The 27641-nt window shown below is 36.1% G+C and overlaps 1 protein-coding gene and 1 pseudogene across 1 annotated transcript; both read right to left on the bottom strand.

Annotated features, from left to right (window-relative positions):
* Positions 1-497: 497 nt before the first annotated feature.
* Positions 498-23577, bottom strand: LOC128237366 (uncharacterized; annotated as a pseudogene).
* On the bottom strand, positions 21047-26580 carry LOC128237367 (N-lysine methyltransferase KMT5A-like). Its single transcript, XM_052952833.1, has 4 exons — positions 26385-26580; positions 24677-24779; positions 23884-24037; positions 21047-23635 (listed from the first exon to the last, which is right to left on the bottom strand). Exons 2-4 carry the CDS (start codon positions 24774-24776, stop codon positions 23398-23400), a joined length of 492 nt encoding a protein of 163 aa, XP_052808793.1. The 5' UTR covers positions 24777-24779; positions 26385-26580; the 3' UTR covers positions 21047-23397.
* Between the last annotated feature and the right edge of the window lie 1061 nt (positions 26581-27641).

The raw sequence follows: 27641 nt of genomic DNA, 5'->3' as shown, positions 1-27641 counted from the left end.
TTTTACAAACAGAAACACGAATACATAGTATGATACTTCCCACAATAACAGATTTCAGATTTTATTTAACCAAGGCATAAACTATGCATGTATAAAACATTTTAACATTCTAACAAGATGTGAACTAACAGAAATCATTGCAAAATGTTTAAATGAATAAACCTTTTAATTTCAATTTATTTAAAGAACATAGACTTGCCAGGACTAGAGATTATATTAATTAAAATTTTAAATAGTACAATATCAAACCATGCACTATTTTGAAGGAACAAGTTATTTAAATTGAGAAGCTAATTTAGACTAGAAATTTGTCCATAGGATTTAAACAAGTCACAGAAATGTTCATCACACATGTAACAGAACAACAGGTAGAAAGTATTTGCAGGATTTTATTTTTCAAGATATAAGTTATTTTACAGTTAGGCAATAGAAAAAAATATTTTAGATTCTCATCCACGCCCCCCCCCCTGTCCAAAACCACCTGCCCCCCCCCCCCCCCAAAAACAACATTATTTGTAAAAAAATCAGAACATATACTGTTCCAGACACCACGGGTTTTAGACCATCCCTGATATGAAAAAAACATGGCTGATAATAATAAAGGTTCGGGGTAACGATGAATGCCTTTTTCTCAAAATTTTAAATAATTTTTACTTCTGTTCTCCGGTTTTTCGTTAATGAAAAATAACAAGAGGGCCCAAAGGGCCCTGGGTCGCTCACCTTAGGAAAAGGTCAAAGGTCACAATGGAGCCATTTACAGAGGACCACTAATGTTGTCCACCAAATATTGGTAGAGGACCTCTAGATGATGTTATACATCAAATTAATATGAAAGCTCTGGGACTTGTAGTTTCAGACAAGAAGATTTTTGAAAATTGCATTTAGAAAACCTATTTTTTGACCCCTTGACCTACTTATGCAACCAATCAGAACCATTTGAACAATTGTGGTAAGGGGACCGTTAATGTTGAGTTTGTTCAAATTCCCATTAACGGTTCAAGATAAGAAGTCATTTAAAGTTTTCCTTATATAATTCAATGTAAAATTGTGACCCCCGGTGCGGGGTCAATTTTAACCCTAGGGGCATAATTTAAACCAACTTTGGAAGAGGACTTCTAGAGGATGCTATATACCAAATATGAAAGCTCTGGGTCTTGTAGTTTCAGACAAGAAGATTTTTGAAAGTTGCATTTTAAAAACCTTTTTTTTTGACAATGTGTACTTATGCAACCAATCAGAACCATTTGAACAATTTTGGTAGAGGACTACCCAGGGACCATTTCTGTTGAGTTTGGTCAAAATCCCATTAGCGGTTCAAGTCATTTGAAGTTTTCCTTATATAATTCAATGTAAAATTGTGACCCCCAGGGCGGAGTCAATTTTGACCCCAGAGGAACAATTTGAACAACTTTGGTAGCGGACCTCTAGATAATGCTACATACCAAATATGAAAGCCCTGGGCATTGTAGTTTCAGACAAGAAGATTTTTGAAAGTTGCATTTTAAAAACCCCATTGACCCCATGACCTACTTATACAACCAATCAGAACCATTTGAACAATTTTGGTAGAGGACCACCCAGGGACCATTCCTGTTGAGTTTGGTTAAATTCCCATTAGCGGTTCAAAAGAGGATTTTGCTTGAACTTTTCCTTATATAATATAATTCAATGTAAAATTGTGACCCCCGGGGCAGGGTCAATTTTGACCCCAGGGGCATAATTTGAACAACTTTGGTAGAGGATCTCTGGATGATGCTATATACCAAATATGAAAGCTCTGGGCCTTGTAGTTTAAGACAAGAAGATGTTTGAAAGTTGCATTTTGAAAACCTATTTTTGACCCAGTGACCTTATGCAACCAACTGGAACGGTTTAAACAACTTTGGTAGAGGAAAACCTAGGAATCATTCCTGTGAAATTTGGTCAAAATCCATTGAGCAGTTTCAGAGGAGAAGATGTTTAAGTAAAAAAGTTGACACACGGCGCACACCGCACGACGACGGACTAAGGCCGGTCACAATAGCTCCCCCTGAGCACTTTGTGCTCTGGTGAGCTAAAATTTAAAAAGTGTCCACCGCCCCTTTTTGTCACAAAAATCCGGATGAGAATCTTATATTTTTTTCTCTGGCCTTATAATAAGTCACTGGATTTTAACAATATAGTTTACAATACGAACAAATAGACTAACATAGCTTTTCTAGCTATAAAAAAATCTTAACAGACATAAAATTACTTTTCTATTACAAACGTGATTATTTAAAAAGAGAATATAAAATTCCCAGCGCTTGGACAGTATATGATTAATGATATATGTAGCAAAATTTAGATTGCATCATAAATGAGTCAATATCAAAAGTATGTTCTTAAATTTGTCAATCATTAAACAGAAAAGCTATGTAACATTAAATCTGTATTACAATAACATTATAATGCTTTAGGCAAAATGAGTTATCTAGTAAGGCAAAATGTTAGTATTTTAAGTTAAAAAGTTATAGTGGAGGCCAGGCCAAAAATAAAAGCTGGTGACTACTTGCATTTACAAGATAACAAATCCTAGTGATATCATGTATTTTATACATCCTACCTAACCCTTACAGTGCTGAATATTTAAAGTTTGCTCCTCCCCTTTTTGAATATTAATTATCTGACATTTTATATTGGGATATTCACATAGTGAAAATGATTCTCCCAGTGTAAGTTGGACTTGTGTTAAACCATATCCTTAGGCAAACAGTGCACACCCTGATATAGGAGCCCTCTGATCTGGGTCTACACTGTTTGCAAAAGACGAGTATACTCGGTTCCAGCATTGTAAGGGCTAAACAGTGAGCGATCTTTAAGGTAATTATGCAATCAGTATAAAACAGATTCTAGATTGGACATATTTACTTATATAATTATACAGTAGAATCACAATTGTGTGTGATGTAAACACATACATCTAACATAATTAATTTCTAAAGTAATATGAACTCAAGAACAAGTACCGGTAGAACTGTATTAACAAGCAACAAAACTTGCAACAGATTTTAGGATATTACAACAATTATATTATGTCAAAGTAGCACTAAGTCACACTTTCACAATGTAGTTAAAAGAATTATGACTATAGCACAATACTAAGATTTACATGTAATTAAAAATCCATGACATGATTTATAATGAATAAAATTATTCATAACAATTTTACAAAATAATACTAACTTTAAAAAGTACAGATGTATATTACGTATTCATTAACTTTTCCATTTTATAAGAGGATGAATTCTAAAATATTTATAAATATTTTTTTACGTGTAGATTTAAAGTGACTGAAACAGTACTGAAACTCATCACCTAAACAACTTCACAAAGTACATATTCTTTGGTTACGTTCTATGCCAAAATGGCGTAATAGTTCAATAGGAAACCAACTATTCATTGTATGAAATTTACAAAGCCGTCTATACATAGAAACAGATAAAATATCAATATAGTTTTCAAAGCACCAATTTTTCTATCTGATAAGAGTTATATTGTTCTTATTTACAATAATCTGGCAGCCATTTTGATAGTTTACAATTACAGTGGGGGAAAATGTTAATAGCTTCTGTTATTTTTAACTTAATATAAAAAATATTGTTAACAGCTCTGAAAGGGTATATTAACAAGATGGCCCGAGGGCCCTTAGACACTCACCTGAACAATTAGTATACTAGTTCATGTCAAAATATCCAATAATGTTCTAGCGACAACTACCATCTCTTGCATCATAAAGAAATGATTTAATCAATTTTGTCAAGGATAACCCAAGGATCACTTCTGTAAACTTATTTGGCAAATTTGGCGTAGTGGTTTAAAAGAATATGCCACTTAAAGATTTTTTTATTTTTAGTAATGATAGTCATCTTGTGCAACAAAAGCAGAACAAATAAAGCAATTTTAGTATAGGGTCACCCAATGATCATTCTTGTAAAGTTTTATCAAAATTGGCATAGTTTAGGAGATGTCATTTGAAGCAGGTTGACACACCACGGACAACGGACGTAAGGTGATCCTAAAAGCTTCGTGCTCAGGTGAGCTCAAAATGGTATCATTTTAACGGTTATTCATTTTGCATTTTAGATATAAATATATTTTACAATATAATATTGTCTACAGAAAATTATAAGCATAAAAGTTACACTATATGATTTTTTTTCCATAATTTGACTGAAAAGAACATTGAACAATAAATGGTCTGTTTGTTTAACCTCATTTTTAGTTTTTAATTATGACATCTTCAAATTAAGATTTCAAGAGCTTTCCAATGAAATATGAACGATAGGTATATGACCAGAAATGATGAAATTAAAAGAAAATGAAATTTCTGTTTATATACATTTCATATAGAAATCTACTGATATTGCTGGACTATCAATATTGCCAACTCTGTGCATCTTGCATGTGCCCATGACATAAAATGGGAACTTTGTATACAGTAATACACGATTTGAAACTATGTAAGAACCAGAACAATGTATTATTGTTACATTACGGTAAAAATTCAATGTGCCTGATGATGTGCTGGGCACAAACCTTACAATTCTAAGAATCAATGGCAGATAAAATTCTTTGGGCATGACCAGCATTTGCCTGGATCAGCTTGGGTGCAAGATGTCTCATGGATTATGCTATTCAATGACACACAACACATCAGATAGTAATACATTGTAACACAACTTGGCTGCAATAGTATCTGCATTTTTATCTTGTAATTGCAAACATATATATATATATGAACCTTCTAACATTCATATGTATAATACTAATACTGACCAGACCATGTCCAAAATGGAATGAAGATACCAATCTTAAAGATCATTAATTAATAATAAAAAAGAGTAAAACAATAAATGTCCACAGTAGCACAGCTTTACTTTTTTTCTCAAAAATATGTAAAACTTGTAAAATGTGATAGAACTGTTGAACTAAATGAAATGTGAAAGTTGTAGAGGACTAATTGTAGTTACCTTGAACAAATATTTTTTTTGATGAAACAAGAGCCGTAATGCCCCAATGCTTGTCTTTTTTTTGAAGGTCACCAAGAAGGTCACACTCAATGAAATATTAGCCATTTGAAAGCTCTTGCCATTTGCGATAATAAATGGCAATGTTATGGCTTACATAAAAGTTTTTGCACGCCGTGGCTGACGATGGCGCAGACAATATCGACAACCTAGTGATCACAATAGCTAAAAAAGATCAGTATGTTTAAGTAATGTAGTGACTCTAATACTGCTCCAACGTATTTGACAACTGTGCTTCTGGACCTTAAATATAATGACACAACAAATGAAAAAAAAACTGACAAAAGTAAGAAAATAATGTTTAAACAGGTACAAATAAGGTCTGATGTACAACAAGCAACCATCATGCATCAGCAACCAGCATTGACTTAGACCAAACTGCTCTTGAGATCGAAGTCTAAACTGGGCCATGCTGTTCATAAAAGATCTACAATAATTACTGGTGATTAGCAAACAGTGTGACCCAGATCAGACTGCACACCTTGCACCCAGACTGATCCATTAGTCAATGCCGGTGCATGGCAGGTACAAATACAAACTCGCTTGATGAACTAGAAATATGTCCATACAACACAGATGCCCCATGCCAATATTTGTCGCAAAATGAGAGTATACAATATCTCTATATGCAACATTGCACTTACGACCTTGAACTTATTCTGTGACCTGAAAATTCATAGGTGCCATCTACTGGTCACAGCCAACTACACTATGTTTCTTTAACTTAGGCCCAACTCTTTCACAGTGTTTGAACATACAAGGTCACTTTGACCTTTGACCTAAAAACAATAGAGGTCAACTAAAAAACAAACCTCCCTATTAAGTTTCACAAAGCTTGGCCCAACGGTTCTCCAGTTATTGATTGGAAAAGCAATTTCCTCCAAAGGTCACTGCGAAAACTAAACAGTGAAAGTCATTTATAATTTCAAAAACACATGTCTTTGCAAAGTCCAATTCACTCATCAATTTCTGCATTCTGACACAAAAAATGTTCATGATCATACAACTGTAAACCAATGGCTTTATTTTTTTTAAATTACCCTTATCTAGCAGTGGTTGAATTCAGTTCATATTTTTTTGTATTTTCCTAATTTGATGTTGTTTATTTTTGTCCGAATAACAGCTTCTGATCTGCCTTGCAACACAGGATAACACTTCTGTGCTTTCCTGATCTCCATTGTTGAAACGTTTTTCTGCATTTTTATCTGAATGTCAAAGGCTTCCCGTAGAGCACTCTCCTCCTCTTTCGACCATCGTTTTTTTGATCCTGAAATATTAAAAGAAAATGCAAATTCTTATATCTACTTAAGGCGTCTAACTATATTTGAAGGCTATAAAATGCATTTTTTTGTTTTTAACTTATATTAAAAGACAACTTTGTTATCTGCGTATTGATACCATTTTTATGCAGATATGATAAGTAGATATTGCATAAAGCGCCGTTTGTTTCAACGCATCGCATTGTGACACGGTTCCCTCCATATTGATATTATTTACAATACAAAGTTTGTTTGAATGAAATTGAAACACAATTGTAAATTTTATCGCAAATCAAAAACTTTGGAATGTGAACAATTTTCTTTTCATAATTATGACACGCAAATGCAAATATTAAAAATATAAACCTTAATGACATTTTAAAACAGTACTTTATCGATGTATATGCTTTAAACATCATTAAAATATTCAGAAGTGTGAAAAATCTATAATAGGCTTCAAATATAGTTAGACTCCTTAAGTTTAACACTGCAAAATAGAGGGCCCAGATGGAATATTTCCTTCTATACATATAAAGGTGGACCACATAAATATATACATATAAAGGGTGTGGCCAATATGACCCCAGTGGCATAATATGAGCAGACTTCAAACCTCTAGTTAAAATAGAGGCCAAACTCTGTACAGGTTACTTCATATTACACCGTTATGAACTTTTCAGCTCTAATACATGATGTGATATGCATCAAAAAGTCATTATTGACCAAGGCGATAGCCGAGAAGTTTTTAAACTAATATTAATAATAAACTAAGTGAATCCTAGTGTTTCCCAATACAACCCTATGAAAACTTAGCAACACTGGGGTAGTGCCAATTATGACCCCAGGCCATAATTTGAACAATATTGGTAGAGGACCATAATACCATGCTACATACATAATATCAATGCTCTAACTCTTGTGATTTCTGACAGGATTTTTAATTTTTTTACATGATGTCACAATTCAACAGCCACCTGTTCAAGTAAACTGGTATCAGGATTGTGTCAAACCATCTCTCCAGTTCACTGACATAAGGATGTTGTAAAAAGTGGTAAATGCCATCACAATTCCACAGCAACCTCTTCAAGTACACTTTACTATCACAACTGTCAAACAAAGGCCATAGTTCAATAACTATTCCAACTAGAGTAATCAAACTTGATTATGGCAGTAGATGTGATAGTGGAGCAGACACATGTGAAGTTTCAAGCTAATACATTTGACGTTTTTGTGATATTCATGATAAAGTGTTTGCATGCTAAACATTAACCAAGGTGTCACGCCTGGGTGAGTACGATAGCTCAGACTATTCTTCTGATAATCAGGTTTATTAAAATGACCTAGCTGAGGCTAATACCCACAGCCTTCACATCTGAGGAAACTGTATTATAACTCAACCAACCTGGGCTGATTTTAGTTTCATTAAAGAGAAACTTCAGTTTTTAGTCAGTCAGGACACAACACTTTTTACAGCTACAAAAGTATTCATATGAAATAAATACCTGTACATGCATGAGGCTTCTGTACAGCTTCTGTTTCAACTTCAGGAACATCCTCATAGCTGTTGTCTGGTTCAGACAATTCTTCAAATGACCCTGCTTCGTAAGGTTCAGGTTCAGGTTCAGGTTCAGGCAATTCTGCAAGAAAGGATGTGTTGCTCTGCTGAGAGTGTGTGTGGCAACTTTTAGCATTATTTCCGTCATATCATGGCGGTCAGTTAACCTACTCACCATTCCTGGGCATACGTAGGGCTCTGGCCTAAGCTGGTAACTAAGCACAAACCTACACCAGACTGACCACTACCCTACATAAATCAGAAGTAGTGGAAGAATAACAAGAGCCAGACGGAAACAACTGCACTCTTGACTATTCGAAAAGTCAGAAATGAAGCAAAGTAAACATATTATGCTCATTTTAAATGCGACATTATTTCAACTGGGGAGTGAGTCAGGAATTCGATCTAATCCTTCCCCACCAACAAGAGGGCCATGATGGCCCTGAATCGCTCACCTGCGTATCAGTTGCCTCTGTAGAGGGTCCATAAATTTTGCACCACCATATCAGAAATAAATGCAAACAGAACCCAGCGCAACTGTTTAATAAGTGTAGTGTAGTCTATTTTAGCAACAGAGAACTTGACCTTAACACAGACAACAAGGTAGCAATCCAAAGTTGTGTCTTAATATTAGCTACCCACACACCAAGTTTGGTGTCAATGGTCACAGCTTACTCAAGTTATTAAGTGGAAACTGAATTTCATTTTTAGCAACCTGAGTGACCTTGACCTTGATAACAGACACCTAGGTAGGAATCCCAAACTGCCTCTTGATATAAGCTACCTATATACGAAGTTTGGCGTCAATAGGCCAAAGCAAACTCAAGTTATTAGGTGGAAATTGAATTTCATTTTTAGCAACAGTGACCTTGATCACAGACATCTGGGTAACAATCCCAAGCTGCCTCTTGATATAAGTTACCCATACTTGAAGTTTGGAGTCAAAAGGCCAAAGCAAACTCAAGTTATTGAGCTGCAACTGAATTTCTGTTTTTAGCAACAGTGACCTTGACCTTGATACTATGGTCATGATTTGAACAATTACTGTAGACATCAGTGCCAGGATGCTTCAGGACAAATTTGGTTAAAATCCATCTAGTGGTTTAAGAGGAAATGTTGTTTAAAGCAAATTGTTGATGGACGATGGATGCCGGACGAAGAGCGGTCACAATAGCTCACCATGAGCCTAAGGCTCAGGTGAGCTAAAAAAATTGACTGCATGTATAGAGTAAGGGGTAAAGTAACTGACAGTTTAAGGTTTAAAAAATACTTGTTGTTTAACAAAATCTTAAAACTTTTGCACAGTTGAGCTTAAGTTTTAACCAGCACAGATACTGTGAACATCCTTATTCCTATATTAGCTAACAACTTACCATCAAGGCTGACCGACGAAAGGTTGCGACCATTAAACCCCTGTAGTTTACCATCTTCTAAAGCTAGAAGAGCCCTTGCAACTTTTGTTCGTTCAAGCACTGACGTCTGCATTCTGTACACTTCAGTATGTATGGCAACAGAGTGTCCCATGTGATCAGCAATTAACTTCAGCTCATCATCTCTCATATCCATTATCTGTAAAATATGATAACCTATCAATTAAGAGTGCCATGGCCATGCCATAATCTATGGCATGTGATCTTAGACTGGTCAGACATCAGATAGTTACAGAGTTTGTTCCCGACCCAATATGGGATATATGGTTAAACTGTTCTGTGGAATAATTCCTATGGAGCTTGCTGGCTTTATCAAGTCTTTTAGGCTTGGTCATGCTGATCATAAAATATTAACATGTAATACTTAAAAACAGGAATTATGCTGTAGAAAAAATAGGGTTGGTATTTCAGCAATTTATTTAAGATGGCCCCTTGTTCACAAAGAAATTGCAAATCTGGATCAGGATAAAGATTTTTTTACTGTGAATTTCTTCCAAACCAATGTTTTAAAACAGGAATGACTCCAAATGAGTGAAAGAATTATAAAGAGAAATGCAATGATGCAAAGTGGTTTTATTTTATTGATGTCTTGAGACAGAAAATGTTGATTATTGATTTGAACTGAATTTAATAAATTTGGATCAGGTAAAATTTCAGGATCATTGAAAAATTGGATAATGCAAGACAGTGAACAATTGGACATTCGCTTCCCCTTGCAGCAAAAATTTTAAGAGACCTATTTACCTGAGTAGTAGTTGCCAAATACTTTCTCAGTTTTGTTGTCCTGACCCGTTCTGGAAAGGCAAGATTGTGACACTTAGATGTGACCACTCTCAGTGCTTCACAGCCATCCTGTGGTGAATCTGTACATCTGGAGAATAGGAACGTGTTTGTTGATGGTACACCAGCCTGTGCACGAACCATCAAGAGGTGCGACAAACCTTCCACCATGTCGGTGCTTAGAATTACAAACACCTTCCTCAGTCCCCGAGTGCTCTTCCCTCTTACCTCAAGAAGTTCCATTCTGAAATGATAAAAGTAACTACTACCTACAATAGCAGAAAGAATGCTGACACTTATATGTTTGTCAATAAATTACTGTTTTTCCAAATGTAACGTTTAATTCTCCAGCATGTGTTTGATGACATCAGTACTTTTGAGACCTCAAAAGCTGTAATATTATCTTTAAAAGAACTGACCAGTATGTGGTAAGAAAACACAAGTGCCACATTTGTCAGGGTAAGACAAAGTGAATCTACCAGTCCCATGAGTTGTAAATAAGGAAATCTCACCCTGAGGGTTAGAGATATATGTCCAAAAATGAGGCTTGCCTTAGTTTTTGGACATATATTAATTATATCTAACCGGAGGGGTCAGATTTCCTTATCCACAACTCAAGGGGGGGGGGGGGGTAGATTTGTTTTTTCTCACCTTTAAATTAATCTGTAATTAAAACACAGATTTGAAATTGTGAAGTACAGACAAACGGACACCGAGGCGATAACAAACTATGTTCCTTTGGGAGTATAAAAACAAACAAGTGTGACCAATTGACAATTTAAACACACAACTTGTTACTACTGCAAGTGCTGTATCGTTAAAATAGTAGTTGACTCTTTCAGTTATTTGGATATGCATATTTGCAACATGACTAGCTTTTTTTCAAATTCTTACGAATGAAAATTAGTCTGTCAGTAGTAGTCAGGTAGTTTGAGACAAATTTATCTCAAGACTGGTATTTTGGCGGACAAATCTGTCCAAAGAGTGAGAAAAATTCTCAGTCCTTGGGGAATGGTTTTGTTACAGTTCTCTTGTGCCTCAGAGTGCACACAATCAAAGCCCTTGAATCGAGAATACCTTGTCTTACTCCAACAAACTTGAAAGGTACTTATAATTTGATACATTACTAAAACATCTGAAATCAGTTTTGAATGCCATAATCAGGAATATTGAGCATTACCTCTTTAACAGAGCCTTTTCACTGACAGCCAGGGAATTGTAGATTTCGGTGTTTGTGTCTAATTCATCTCCTCTTATTCGCTTCTGGAAGTCACTCACTTTCAGCTCAGAGACCTCATTTACTCTTCTTTTGTTGAAGAGTGCTATGCGGGCGATCAGTAAGTGTGTTATGTACACATACTCGGGATATGTTGGTGCTGGGTTTTCCATTTTTATTTGTATTTCTTCCACAAGAAATTTTTTGAGGGACACCAAATCTTCAGTAGAAGGAAGTTCACATCTTTTGTTCATTGCTTTTAGACGCTTGCTTCTGTTGGCGACTGATGAAACCTTTCCCTTCCACTCGGCATCGAACATTTCCGTGAACTCGTTTGCCTCTTTTTTCCGCCCAGTCCTGTCTGCGAAGGCACATGCTTGATTTCAGCAGGCTTACCTGTTTTATATAATGTCCTAAGTTTAAGCCCAGCTGTGATGAACCAATTTCTTGATACATTTCTTTCACAGTTTTTGCCACCAAATCAAATTTTTGAGCACAGATGAAATGGCTTAAAGGATAGCTGAACAGTTCCTCTCCATTTAATCTTACAAGCAGTCTGGCTAAGCTTCTCATTTTTGTTCTCACATTGTCTTGGTCTTTCAGTCTTTGCTCTTCTAGTGGTCCCAATCTTCCCAGATGATACAACCCAAACTGTCTTATTAACTCATCTTCCTGACAAACTTTCTTCAGACCAGGATTTTCTTTGGTTTCTTTCATTTTATCAATAACTTCATCTAACATTTCAATATCTTCATCCTGTTGTTGAAGAAATGGGGCTATTTCACATCTAGCTTCTCTAATGAAGTTTCTCTCAGTGTCATTTTCAGCCCCATCTGGTTTGAAACTGCAGGTTTTGACATGTGACCATAGAAGTTTGTGATGGTAAAAACCTTTACAAAAACGACAGTGAATATAGTCATATGCATTTGCTGGGACGCCTGGTCTCCTGTACACAATCAAATTCCCCTCTCCTTTCTGAAGAACCTGTTAAAACAGAATAAAGATGTTTATGATAGTCCTGCATATATCTCCAAAGAAAATATGCTGTAGTGACATTTTCTTTAGATATTCATGATTATAGTGTTTGCACACTTAACTTTAACTGAAAACCAATGATAACAACAGGATGAGTATTAAAGCCCTTCTTATTCTTCAAATGGTCAAGCTAAAGGAACCTGTGGATCGAATTTGAAGCTTAAAGATGGAAAAGTAGGTCATGGTCACATTCATTTATTTTCCCACATACATGTAAAATAATGTACCTGATATTGAAAATAGCCCATATGTTTTCAATTTCTGCCAATACATACAACTTTGTTGGCCCTGAGAAACAAGTTCAATAGGCCAATCTTATGCAACAAACCTCTTAGTCTAGTTGATTCTTCACGCCAAAGATCTAAGGACTTTTGGTCGTGTACATGAAGGATTTCATATACTGAGAGGCAAAAGAAAGTTAACAGTGTACCTAAATATTAATTTCTTTTGAATGAAAACAATTATCAACCTAAAATAAAAACTGGAAATGAATTTCAAACCATCGATGGAATAAATACAGTGACTTCGCGAGGAACAACGTTTGACATGATGTCATTATTGAAGTTGTTACAAGCATACCCACACGGCTCTTAGTGCATCTGTGAGTTTTGCCATAAAGACAAAAAGTAAAAGCAGAGTTTTGCTACACGGAGTACCAACATTGACATGCATAAGTTTTCCTTTTAAAATCATTCAAAAAATCATTTACCAAATTGGTAAAAGATAAAAAAAAAATTATTCACAAAACAAAAGTGTAAACTCTCTTTTGCCTCTCAGTACACGTGTATAAGAGGAATGTAGGTGAAAAGTATTTGATCCCAGGGGCATAATATGAACAATTTGGTAGAGGAACTTTAGTTGATGCTTTATGCCAAATATCTTAGCTCTAACTTTAATGGTTTCTGACAAGATTTTTTTTATGAATTTTCCCTATATAACTCTATGTAGATTTGTTGATTCCCGGAACGGGGCCATTTTTGACCACAGGGGCATAATTTGAACAATCTTTGTAGAGGACCACTAGATGATGCTACATCCCAAATATCAAAGCTCTAGCTCTCCTGGTTTCAGAAAAGAAGATTTTCAAATTTTGTCCTTTGCCCTTTGAAACAATTATTGATGAAGCACAATGACATTCAAGGATCAGAAAAGCTTACCATGAGCACTTCGTGCTCAGGTGAGCTAAAAAGTCATTGCTAAATATTGCTTACCTCAACATTATGATTGAAGTTACCCTCATTATTTAATTTCTGTAGCTCTGCTCTTTTACTTTTGCTTTTCACCTCCATTTGACTGATTTTCCTCACCCTTGGTTCTGCTGCATGGACAGCGAATAGGTGTTTTGACATCTTAGACTTGTACAAGTTCTTGCAATAGTAGCAATAGCTCTTTTTAGAATAGTTCCTTTTGCCATCATTGGATTTGTAGGATTCAACATAAACTGAAATTGATATAAATGCAAGATCTGGATGATGCCTTAAATCAACTGCTTTCTAAGCAAGTTTGTTTTTGTCACAAAAAATAGGTCTCCCCCCACCCCCACCAACATTTTTCAAATTCATCATTTTTTAAATTTTAAGCAAACCTTTGATAGGAATAATATTAAATGTCAATGCCACGCACACACGCACGCACGCAGGCACGCGATGATGATGTATACGTGTATTGTGGGGTTGATAATGTATACATGTATTGTGGGGTTGATGATGTATACCTGTATTGTGGGGTCGATGGTGTATGCGTGTATTGTGGGGTTGATGGTGTATATGTGTATTGTGGAGTTGTTGGTATATACATGTATTGTGGGGTTGATGGTGTATATGTGTATTACACACACACACACACATACACACACACACATTTAAGAAAATCTTTTTTTTATAGAGCAAAAGACATAAGGGCAAACAAACAAGTTTCTTTAGGCCTTAAGTGTTCATTTACCATTTTTAAAGCAAGATTTCTTCCACGTCTTCCCATGATGTCCATCACTAGTATTCTTGCTTGTAGCATCACTGAAATAGACAAGCAACCATGTGTCGTCCCCGGTTTTAACCACGTGGTTTTAACCGGTTAAAACCGCCCCGGTCAATACTCCCAAAGTGGTCAATACTGGTCAATACTGGTCGATAGAAAATATTAACTTTTCTTTTTACATTTTTCAGCATATTTCTTTAATCATACACTACTCATAGTAGAAATATCAGATATACAATGAAATATGCAGTTAAATACATTTGTGTATCAATATATTACTGGATATATGGACCATTGAAGTTTGCAAGACCTGATCATGTGGTCAATATACTTTCATATGGTGGTCGATTGAGGTTTAATTAGCGGGTGTAAGTGGTCAATATACCTGAATAAAGTGGTTACTTGAGTTTAATAACCAGTTTATATTGTCGAAAGGCCTTAATTAAGTGATTGATTGAGATTGTATTAGCCAGTGAATCAATGTATGTGATCAATATGCTAGGTTAGTTGGTCTATTGAGATTTAAATAGCTAATGTATGTGGTCAATTGTCTAGATGAAGTGGTCGATTGAGATTTTCATAACCAGTATATGTGGTCAATTGCTCTGAAGAGGTGGTCGATTGAGACTTTCATAGCCAGTGTATGTGGTCAATTGCTCGGAATAGGTGGTCAATTGAGATTTTAATAGCCAGTGTATGTGGTCAATTGATCGGAAGAGGTGGTCAATTGAGATTTTCATAGCCAGTGTATGTGGTCAATTGCTTGGAAGAGGTGGTCAATTGATATTTTCATGACCAGTGTATGTGGTCAATTGCTCGGAAGAGGTGGTCAATTGAGATTTTCATAGCCAGTGTATGTGGTCAATTGTCCAGATGAAGTGGTCAATTGAGACTTTCATAGACAGTGTATGTGGTCAATTGCTTAGAAGAGGTGGTCGATTGAGACTTTCATAGCCAGTGCATGTGGTCAATTGCTCTGAAGAGGTGGTCGATTGAGACTTTCATAGCCAGTGTATGTGGTCAATTGCTCGGAACAGGTGGTCGATTGAGATTTTCATAGCCAGTGTATGTGGTCAATTGCTCGGAACAGGTGGTCGATTGAGACTTTCATAGCCATTATATGTGGTCAATAGCAATGTTGAAAATGCCAACAATCATATAGTCAAAGAATCAGTTTTTGTCATCCTAGTTCAGCATGAGATTAAACATCAATCATAATCTACCAGCTTCACAGCAGGTTGCAATAACATGGTGTGGATTAAACATCTGTCATGGTTCAATCAGCTGACATGTTTTATGACACACCTACACTAAATGATTGGCTACCTGAATATAGTATTCATCATGGTAAGCACCTCTTTAATATAATTGGTCCTTTATTTTAAGGTGACCACTCCTCCTTATTTTTATTGGGGTACCTGATACCTGTTGATTATTCAATTTCTTAATTATCCCCTCCCCAACTAATCTTGGTGTAGTAGTCCTCTAGTCTGATTTAGCATAAAGGTGTTGATTGCACATGTATGCCCCTGTAAACCCTTTAACCATATAATAATCTGAGAAAATGTTGGCAAATTGAGCAGATTCTATTATATGGGTATCGTCTAATCTCTCAAAAAGTAAATATGTTGCTTATACTCTGTATTCTAATGAATGGCAAGATCTTTAAATTTGAATACCATAAACATATATTATTTCATGTTCATAAAGGCATGCATAAGAAAAATAATGTCGAGGAGGTAAAGGGTTAATGATGATCTTATTGCAGGCTAAAGACAGCTGACCCTTTTTAGTCAAGAAGTTGTGTAAAAAAAAATATAGATTTTTTATATGAATATTTTGATCCATTCTGTGGTTATTCAACTAGTGATCATAACCACTTTGTGTTTAGTATCAACACTTGTATATTTCATGTAGATCTATTAAAGTATAGAAACTCCTTATTTTTATATTAAATAAAATCATGTAAATACTGGTATGAGGTAAAATAAATAAATTTAAAATTAAGGCCAATATGGTGGACAAATGAGATTCTATTCATTAGCAAACTTTGCATTTAATATGCTTTAAGATAAAAGGTGGACAATTGAGATTGTATTCACCAATGCAAGTGATAAGATACTAAATTGAGACTTAAAGTTTAATAGCCAGTGTATGTGGTGGTCAATATTCTCTTATATTTATAAGGTGGTTGATTGAGATTTTGATAGCCAATTCATGCGGTTAATAATTAATATGGTTTAATAAAGTGGTCAATTGAAATTATGATAGTCAATGTATGTGGCCAATATGCTCAGTTAAAGTGGTAAATTGAGATTCAAATATTCAACGTGTAGTTGTTATGCCTGGATAAAGTGGTTGATTGAGATATCAATGTGGTTATTTAAGCTCAAATAAGGTGGTCAATTGAGATTTCTAAGTGGTCATTATACCCAGATAAAGTGGTTGATTGAGATTTCCATAAGGTCATTACCCCAGGATTAGGTGGTTGATTAAGTTTTCTATATGGTCAATATGCCCGGATAAGGTGGTCGATTGACATTTCATTAAGATTACTAAGTGGTCATTATGCCAAGATAAGGTGGTCAATTGAGATTTCTAAATGGTCAATATGCATAGTCTGGTGGTCAATTGGGATTTCTTAGTGGTCATTATGCACGGATAAGGTGGTCGATTGAGATTTTTATGTGGTCAATATGCCTAGTCAGGTGGTCAATTGAGATGTCTAGGTGGTCATTATGCCCAGATACGGTGGTCAATTGAGATTTTTATGCGATTAATATGCCTAGTCAGGTGATCAATTGAGATTTCTAAGTGGTCATTATGCCCGGATAAGGTGGTCAATTGAGATTTTTATGTGGTCAATATGCCTAGTCAGGTGGTCAATTGGGATTTCTAAGTAGTCCTTATGCCCAGGTAAGGTGGTCAATTGGGATTTTTATGTGGTCATTATGCCCGGATAGGTGGTCAATTGAGATTTTTATGTGGTCAATATGCCTAGTCAGGTGGTCAATTGGTATTTCTAAGTAGTCCTTATGCCCAGGTAAGGTGGTCAATTGGGAATTTTATGTGGTCAATATGCCCGGATAAGGTGGTCAATCAACATTTTTATGTGGTCAAAATGTTCAGATAATTGGTTTATTGGAGTTTATTTCATATTTAAGTCATTCATTTATACAAAATTCACAATACATAACACATCTAACAAACTGGTGAGTAAAATAGAGGGTTTTAGCTTCTTTCTAAAACTATGATAGGAGATAAATGGATGGTCATTTCAATCGACCAGTATTGACCAGTATCGACCAGTATTGACCGGATAAAACCAGTAGTGACCGCCGCCCCGGTCAATACTCATATTGACTGGTCAATTGACAACCCTGGTTGCCCAATCAGGTGATTGACCTAGGCAAATCTTTCTTGTCTAAAATAAAATTTAAAATCTTTAAAATCGGTTTCTTAGATAGTGCTCCAGACACAAAACAGGAAGGACGGACAGAAAGACAGACAATGCTAAAACTAATCCCCTCTGTATTTTGTAGGGATACTTCATGTTTATACTAGAAAGCTGTATTAAGAAAACGCCAATTTACCAATGCTAATTTTAAAAAGGCACACATACATACTCTGACCATGAGCATAGTCCTCCTAGTTTAATACTTACAACTCGCTAGATGTGGATGGCCCCAACACTGGTAAAGTCCTCTGTTTCCTGGGTGGCTCATTATCTCCTATATCTTCACTAGAAGCCACTCTCCCTATTGCAGTCCAAGATCTCTTGTTTGTTTGTGTTACAGGAATTATAACAGATGAATCGTCATCTTCATCGTCATCTTCATTATCTACAGTTTGTGTGAAATATAAACAAGAGCTTGTTTTTTAAAACAACATACATGTATGCCTCCCCTAATTCCAGTCCACAATATTATACTGATATATATGATAAAGGTCTGAATTAACAAAATTATCTTACAATGGTTTGCGCACAAAAGCTTTAGCTCGCTTCCAGTATGAAAGTCAACACATTTAAGGGGCACAAATTTTGTGGGTTCTTATATAGACCCCATATTTAATATAGGTCTCACTAGAAAGATCTGAAAACGAAGGACATCATGCAAATCCTGATATTTGCAACACTGTATCACAATTTAAAAACCTGGCACCAACTTTTCGCATCACCATCCTGCAAATCAGTGGCTTGTTTGATCAGCTCCTCTGCAGCTGTCTGTATAGACTTAAGGCTGGTAAGTCGCACAGCCATCTCCTTCATCAGGGCCTAAAATGGGCAAAACTGCATATTTATCTGTGATTTGTTCATTTAGATCTTACACTTACTCTGTCAGATTGAATTAAATAAAAACACTTGTACAAATGCAGGCTGTCAACAAGCTTTTGACAAAAATTTAAGAATAAATAATATAATGGAAATTACAACGTAAATAACAGGTTTTTTTTATGATGGCCACAAAAGTTCCAACACACACGCGCACATGCATTAAGTTGAATATTTGGCAATAAAACTGTGTTTAAAAAGTGACTAATAAGCTCTTTTTATTCATTTAATAGGAGTTCACCTCCTATATATGTACATTAATAACAATTTGTATTACATGTACTTGCTTTAATCTTGACAACAGCACCAAATGCAAATGCTTTCTGATATTTTCGTCCTGATCAGCATGCATAATAATGAAATACATGTTGTATACAAGCTCATCAGGGCCAGGCTAATGAATAATTTAAGTAGCCTACAGGGACCATTTTGGCCCAAGTTTTCAGTGAGAGTATTTCTCTCATTTGTCAAATTTTGGTGAGAGATTTTAAATGTTGATGAGAGATTTTATGAAAACCATACAATTTCATTATTTGAATATATTCTATATAAATAAAAGATCAGTTTGTTAATAAGCTGATTTTGGGGAAGACGTTGGGCTTGTTGTATTGGAGAAAAAAAGTGAGTGGTAAAGTTTTTTTCGGGGAAACATTTTACTCATCTTTACCATATATCAGAAGGTGTCGTCTGACAAAGTCGCATACAGACAGATAATGAACACACAATTTGATTAATGAATTAAAATGTGTGAAAATAATCACGATGTTGTACATAAACTGTTGAAAATTACAGTACTACACACACATATTTACAAAATTAGACTTCATGTAGCTTCGCAGGCACTATGAATATGATAAGAAAACTCACTATCAATAAGAAACATAATCAAATAAAGACTTGACCTTGTTTCAAATAAATGTGTGCATGATTCAACCTAACCATCATCAATATAGGTATTCCTATCACTTAAATAGTCAATCAAACGAATGTTACCGTTCTGTATCATGCTATCTAATATTTTGGTTGAACCCATCGTCTGCGTGTATTTATCGACTTTATTTTCGGTAACACCGTCAAGTGATTGTGTACATCATAATTAAAAATAAGGGAATTCCCTGATGTTTGGTTGCGCAATACACAGTCACGTGACAGGGTATTCCTCAACCGGAAGTTGACATAAATAGCCTCTCTTGATCAATGAATGACGTTGTTACAAGCACGGTTCAAGTCAATGATCTGCAAAGGTGGGTGATGTGCGCACGCATTTCTTTGTCATTTCCGGAAAGCTACAACCGAAACCAGAATAAGCGATACACGATAGTCGTTCATTAAATGGAAACATTTCAGGAGCGTTGCTTGTTTTGCTGAATCAGTCTATGACTTGGTGCGATTGCTTTTCGGACGCGAATCTACAATTTTTACTGCTGCAGATTTGAGTGCGAGATTTTCTCTCATTAAGTCAATTTGTGTGCGAGATCTGTCATTTTTGTGCAAGATATCGCGGAAATCGCGCCTCAAAATGATCCCTGAGCCTATATATGTATGTAGACCTATGACAATGCTGTTTATATATTTTAGAAGGTATTTTTTGCAGTACACGGCTAACTTAACTGCACACTTACATTATTACCGGAGATCTGGTCCTGTATATTGCTGGGGTGTACCTGCTCCTCAGTCATAATCTGTGTCTTCAGCATGTTCTCCAGATCGTTTGAAGTCTGGGCCTCCAGCATGTTGCCCAGATTATCTGTAGTCTGGGCCTCCAGCATGTTGCCCAGATTATCTGTAGTCTGGGCCTCCAGCATGTTGCCCAGATTATCTGTAGTCTGGGCCTCCAGCATGTTCTCCAGATTATCTGTAGTCTGGGCCTCCAGCATTTCGTCCAGATTATCTGTAGTCTGGGCCTCCTGCATGTTCTCCAGATTGTCTGTAGTCTGGGCCTCCAGCATGTTCTCCAGATTGTCTGTAGTTTGGGCCTCCAGCATGTTCTCCAGATTGTCTGTAGTCTGGGCCTCCAGCGTGTTGTCCAGTTTGTCTGTAGTCTGGGTCTCCTGCATGTTCTCCAGATTGTCTGTAGTCTGGGCCTCCAGCATGTTCTCCAGATTATCTGTAGTCTGGGCCTCCAGCGTGTTGTCCAGATTGTCTGTAGTCTGGGCCTCCAGCATGTTCTTCAGATTGTCTGTAGTCTGGGCCTCCAGCATGTTCTCCAGATTGTCTGTAGTCTGGGCCTCCAGCATGTTCTTCAGATTGTCTGTAGTCTGGGCCTCCAGCATGTTCTCCAGATTGTCTGTAGTCTGGGCCTCCAGCATGTTCTCCAGATTGTCTGTAGTCTGGGCCTCCAGCGTGTTGTCCAGATTGTCTGTAGTCTGGGCCTCCAGCATGTTCTTCAGATTGTCTGTAGTCTGGGCCTCCAGCATGTTCTCCAGATTGTCAGTAGCGGCCACCAATTCTTAAATATTTTTTTTATAAAATTATCGCAAATGGTGACAATGTCAACAGACAGCATGAGCACTGCAATGTATCCACATAAATATTAACAATAGGGCCCAAAGGGTCCTGGGTCGCTCACCTTAGGAAAAGGTCAAAGGTCACAGTGGAGCCATTTACAGAGGACCACTAATGTTGTCCACCAAATATTGGTAGAGGACCTCTAGATGATGTTATACATCAAATTAATATGAAAGCTCTGGGACTTGTAGTTTCAGACAAGAAGATTTTTGAAAATTGCATTTTGAAAACCTAATCTTTGACCCCGTGACCTACTTATACAACCAGTCAGAACCATTTGAACAATTCTGCTAGGGGACCACCCAGGGATCATTCTTTTTGAGTTTGGACAAATTCCTATTAGCGGTCAAGATAAGAAGACTTTCGTTTGAAGTTTTCCTTATATAATTCAATGTAAAATTGTGACCCCCAGGGCGGGGTCAATTTTATCCCCAGGGGCATAATTTGAACAATCTTGGTAGAGGACCTCTAGATGATGCTATAAACCAAATATCAAAGCTCTGGGCCTTGTAGTTTTAGACAAGCAGATTTTTGAAAATTGCATTTTGAAAACCTATTTTTTGACCCTGTGACCTATTTATGCAACCAATCAGAACTATCTGAACAACTTTGGTAGGGTACCACCTAGGGACCATTCCTGTGAAGTTTGGTCAAAATCCAATGAGCAGTTTCAGAGGAGATGTTTAAGTAAAAAATTTGATGCACAACGGACGACGGACAAAGGCCGGTCACAATAGCTCACCCTGAGCACTTTGTTGGAGTTATGCTCCGGATAAAATTGTTTTGGACGGGCGGACGAAGGGCATTTCTAATATACCCCTTGCCTTTGGCGGGGGGGTAAATAAATTTTTTCAACATGAACTGAAAATAAACTCACAGACACTATTGCATGGTTTCATCTCATCTCGTTTTTGAAACATAACAAAATTCAATGATTTTTTTTTTTCAATAAAACCGAACAGGATAATTAGAATATAGAACAATGATGTAGCTATAATTGAAAATATGCAAAATATCACCTTTAACTTAATCTTGAGATTTTATTTAATGGTATATTGATTTTGTGCCTACTTTAAGCAGCGTAAATATACAGCAGGAAATTATCATACCTCAATACCTACAACATTATGGGATATTTCATTTTTTGTCTAAGATTTAAACCATGCAACAATGCATTCAACAGCATGAACTGTGTTTACCTGTGTCAGCTTTTCTCTGTAAATTTATAAAAAATTTATTAGCCAGTTCTAAAGGCGGATGCTAGGTAGTTTCCAACAATCATATTTCATGTAGTTGTGCTTAAAGGGAGATGTGCCGGGTCAAGCAGGTTTTCTCTGTAAAATCATGAACAGATCGATTTTTGTAACACTTATGTGTACTTTTCACTAAACTCTACACTTCAAACCCTCCAGGAGGAAGTTTTCGATTAATTTTACCGGACCTGAAAACAATCCGCTGAAGAAATCCCTATACAAAAATACATTCTACATTTAGCGATCATTCTATATTTAGCTCATCGCTGAGCTTACTATTCATGGTGGCCCAGGCATTTTGAAACAAATGGCGACGTCGATAGTCAGCAAGGTACACCGAATGCGTATTTTGGGTGAAGTGATCACATGACAATCCAAAAACCACCACGGCTTTACGTGGGAAATACAAAAATAGCTAACCTATGCGCGTCGCATAGGATAGAAAACACCATTTATATATCTTTTTTTGATAAAATATTGGTTTGAAATATTTCGGGTGTAAATCAATATTTGAGCTTCAAATAATGATATTCAACTGACCCTTTTCACAAATCTGTTCCATTTATCAATCCTGCACATCTCCCTTTAAAGCCATATGTCAATGGACTTTGAAAACATCTGAGGTGGTACTTGGTATGCAAACTTTAACATAAGTGGTTACGCCGACGTGGACGCCGACGCTCGGGTGACTAGTATAGCTCTCCTTATTCTTCGAATAATTGAGCTAAAAAAATGACATTTTGTGTTCTATTGTGTAATAGAACTATGTGGGGCACAATGATATGTTTACTTTGTAAATAAATAGTAATTTCTGTCCAGTAAATAGATTTCAAATCATAAATGTTTATGAAAACAAATGGCATAAAACAAAAAGAAGTGTTCAATTTGCTTCTTAGAAACGACAGAAATGAAACAATGAAACAAACTGAGCCTACTTTCTCAATGTGAGTCTGTTGTATGAGCCTGAATCTCAGATCGTGGGTCATTTCTATATATCCTTCCATCTTCAGAAGAGAAAAAAAGAGTAACAAGCTCTGAGTATACATACCTCCCAAGGCAAATCCTTAATGCCGTAATCATACAGTAACTCTTCACCTTGTGGAATATCTTTAGCAGCAAACAAGCAAAGATATGGCCTTTTGTTGAACTCCAGGGTTTTCATAACACAATTTTTACCTTTACCACCGTGGTTCACCAGACGACCTAGCCGAGGCCCAACATCTAATTCACTAGTAGCATCCATACTATATAAATGAAAAATGTTTTAAAAATAAGAATTCTTCCAATCACCTGTGCTCAAATTGGCACCTTTGGGAGATTATTATCCTAGTGGTCAAAATGTTGTGGAAAAAATAGACTTCAATCATAAGCTCAATCACTTTCTAGCAGATATTAACTGGTAGAATATTTTTTTTAAATTTCTTTTTTTGTTCAGAATATTGCGCTATTCAACTTTAAAAGTTATTTTTATTACAACTTCTAACATACTTACCACCACCCTTTCCTTTTATATTGGAAGAAGTATCTAAACACGGATGGTTCACGTTCTTCACGTTCTTCCCCTTCTCTTTCTGTTATCAGTTCGCCGGGATAAATCATTAAGAAATCTCCTTTTGTTCTATTTATTGTTGTTCTAACACCAAGACCTATCAAGCAAAACAAAAACAATTATATAAACAAGAGGGCCATGAAAGCCCTACATCACTTACCCAAGAACACTGCTCTAGTTTAATCAAATTCAAAGGCAAATATTACACATGGTTTTACTACAACTTGACTTACTTTTTGACACTCAGTTTGGTACTTACTTTGACCAAAGACCTATAAACTATAAGGATACGCAACTTCTATATAGAAATAGAACAAATATCGTAAAACTTCACAAGGCAGAACGAGACTTTGCGAGAACGGAAATACTCGGATGTTTACACTGGCCGCCATTTTGTATTAACACACGATTGGTCGCTAAAATATTTTACAATTTTGTTTCAACATTGCTTATATGATCTGACAAAACTTCTCCCTGATTTGCAAGTGTAGTGAGAGCCCTTTAGTTTAATTTACTTTAATTTCTCTGTCTACACTCTCTGGATAAAAATTTTCAAGTGTCTGAACAGCCAAAATAGAAAATGTATGAGTTTGAAGAGGACATGTCTTCTATGTATTATAGTTAAGATTTTTGGCCTGTCTAGAGATGTATGGTGGCCAATGTATATACATGTACACAGTTTGTTTTGTCTAAAATATGTTCCAGTTTATTGATAACATAAATCAAAATTTAATACCTTTTGGTGGTATATGTTCAATAACAAAATCTTTGAGGTCCTCCCCTGAATCAATGCAGTCTGCTGCCACATTCTCCTGTTTCTTTCTTCTTGGTCTCATTTCCTGAATATATTAAATAATGTTTTTTCCACAAGCAGTCTTCTGACTAACCAACTATATACATATATAATATATATAAACAGAAATATCGTCAGAAACGGGGTATCTGTATCAAACCATAATCTGGGTTGTCTATGTATACTAAGATATGTGGTAAGTTATGGGTCCTCAATTTCAATATTAGCCCTTGCTGCGAGGTTCTATAAAGGTACGGGATATATAGAGTACCCCGCTAAAATGAATGCCATTTCTATACACCATCGGACTTTATTTCTATACACTATCGGACCTACTACAAGCTTTAATATGGTATGACGGTTTATAATCAAAAAATTTTGCAGTTGTTTTAATTGACTGAAAATAAATTTCATTAATAAACAGTGTTATGGATGGACAGGGGTAACATATGAAAGACCGATGGTGACATTTCAACTTCATGATTTCACGATTTCAAAACGAGGAAGAATCGTGAAATTGTGAAATCATGAAATTCTGAAAAGAAATAGCTAAATCACGAATGAATGAAATCGAGAAATTACGAAATTTTGAAGTGAAATTGTGAAATCATGAATCATGAAGTTGTAAAGTTTTGGAGAGAATTTTCTCTACAAAACTTCACTATTTCACGATTTCGTGATTTCACTCCAAAACTTCACGATTTCGTGATTTCACAATTTCGTGATTTCACTATTTCTTTCAAAAACTTCTTCTTAAGCACATGCCTACATTGCAATCATCCATTTTCAAAATGGCGGAACTTCCTGAAACCCGTAATTATTTAGAGGTTAATAAACAGCTACAGTGTGCCGTATTTAGTAACATATGCAATGTACATTTATATACACTGCCAATATGATCCTTTTTAACAATCACTCTGTGAAATATGTAATGATATATACCCCATAAAACATGAAAATACAGAATGTTTTTTATATACCCAATAAAACTTATATACAACTGTTTGAACTTGTGAGGTTTATATAGGTTAAGAAGATGTTTGCATCACTTGATGACCACAGATGAAGGATAAAAATTGTGTGCACACCTAATCTAACCTAGCAAATAACTGGACCTCTCTAATGAAAACATACTCCTTACCACATACACACTAAAGAAACTGCACTTTACTGAAGATCATTATTCCATTTCAAAAATAAAGCATTCCATCTCATGTCTACACATAATATTAATAAACCAATAGCAATAAGTGTCAACAACACAAAACTTAAGATAATAAGATGCACATTCTGAAATATTGCAGAATCCATGCTGAATTCACAATGGCTGTCAAACCACTTCCTGTTTGCTTACAAAGACCCCATAATTACAAAGACCCAACAAAGCAGCATAATATATATATTTAATTTTATGTTCTTATATAGACCCCATATTAAATATAGGCCTCACAAGAAAGGTCTGAAAACGACGGGCACCCCGCAGATCACGGTATGTAGTTGTATCATAAATTGAACATGTTAAAATACACAGTAGCTCCAGTTGCCTAAAGTAGAAAATTATAGAAAGTCATAAAAAATATACACCTCAATAAATTTGGCACAGGAGTGAAAATTTGTGTACATGTTAAAAGGCTTAAGTAACTGAACTAACCGTTAAAATTGCACCATTTCCACGACTGTTTACAACTGTTAAAATTGCCCGAGATTTTTGCACGCATGTAAATACAGTACAGCTCGCAATGATTGTATGTATTTTGCGCTTACTAAGTGATCCAGGTTTCAAGTTACATTATGTAATGGATCGTTTTGTATGTACATTAACTTTGTTAAAGCGTCTGGGGAACAGAGAATAGAGGGGATTCTATAACCAGGGACCCGGGATCGGATGTGACTTGCCGGAATCTCTAATATTAATCGCAACAGCTTTTTTAACATTAAACAAGAGATGTTAGTGAAACATTTATGCCCCCTTGGGAGCCAAATTGTTAGTAGGATTTGGACACTTAAATAAAATATGGACAATCAGAAAACCTTTTTTCAGCTTACAGTCACACTGACCTTGACCTTTGACCCACTGACCTCAAAATCAATAGGGTTCATCTGCTGGTCATGACCAATAAGCCTACCTAGTATGAGGTCCCTGGGTCAAAGCGTTCTCAAGTTATTGATCGGAAACCGTTTTTCATGTTAAGGTCACACTGACCTTGACCTTTGACCCACTGACCTCAAAATCAATAGGGTTCATCTGCTGGTCATGACCAATACACCTACCAAGTATGAGGTTCCTGGGTCAAAGCGTTCTCAAGTTATTGATCGGAAACCGTTTTTCATGTAAAGGTCACACTGACCTTGACCTTTGACCCACTGACCTCAAAATCAATAGGGTTCATCTGCTGGTCATGACCAATACACCTACCAAGTATGAGGTTCCTGGGTCAAAGCGTTCTCAAGTTATTGATCGGAAACCGTTTTTCATGTAAAGGTCACACTGACCTTGACCTTTGACCCACTGACCTCAAAATCAATAGGGTTCATCTGCTGGTGATGACCAATACACATACCAAGTATGAGGTCCCTCGGTCAAAGCGTTCTCAAGTTATTGATCGGAAACCATTTGGTATTCCGACCGACCGACAGACAGACAGACCGACCGACCGACCGACCGACCGACCGACCGACATGTGCAAAACAATATACCCCACTTTTTTCAAAAGGGGGCATAACAAGAGGCCCAAAAGGGTCTATGCTCTACTGGCATGGCTTTTGTGGTCATATCAATCCAGAGCATGTATGTATGGGTAAAAAGCACAGACATATACTTTATGTTTTGTGTTTGGGTTACCTAAAAACGTAGCACGTTCAACATCTGAGCCCAGAAAGTATTGTAAGCAGATTAGTTGCATGAACT

Source organism: Mya arenaria, chromosome 6 (assembly GCF_026914265.1).
Source record: "Mya arenaria isolate MELC-2E11 chromosome 6, ASM2691426v1".
Lineage (NCBI taxonomy): Eukaryota > Metazoa > Mollusca > Bivalvia > Myida > Myidae > Mya > Mya arenaria.
The sequence above is the reverse complement of the archived record's forward strand: the minus strand, read 5'-3'. Positions and strand labels throughout refer to the sequence as shown.

Coding starts and splice junctions, on each gene's coding strand:
- LOC128237367 (XM_052952833.1), bottom strand. CDS start 24,776: ATGAGACCAAGAAGAAAGAAACAGGAGAATGTGGCAGCAGACTGCATT. Junction 24,038..24,676: donor TGAACATATACCACCAAAAG/GTATTAAATTTT, acceptor TTTGCTTGATAG/GTCTTGGTGTTAGAACAACA. Junction 23,636..23,883: donor TATAAAAGGAAAGGGTGGTG/GTAAGTATGTTA, acceptor TCATTTATATAG/TATGGATGCTACTAGTGAAT.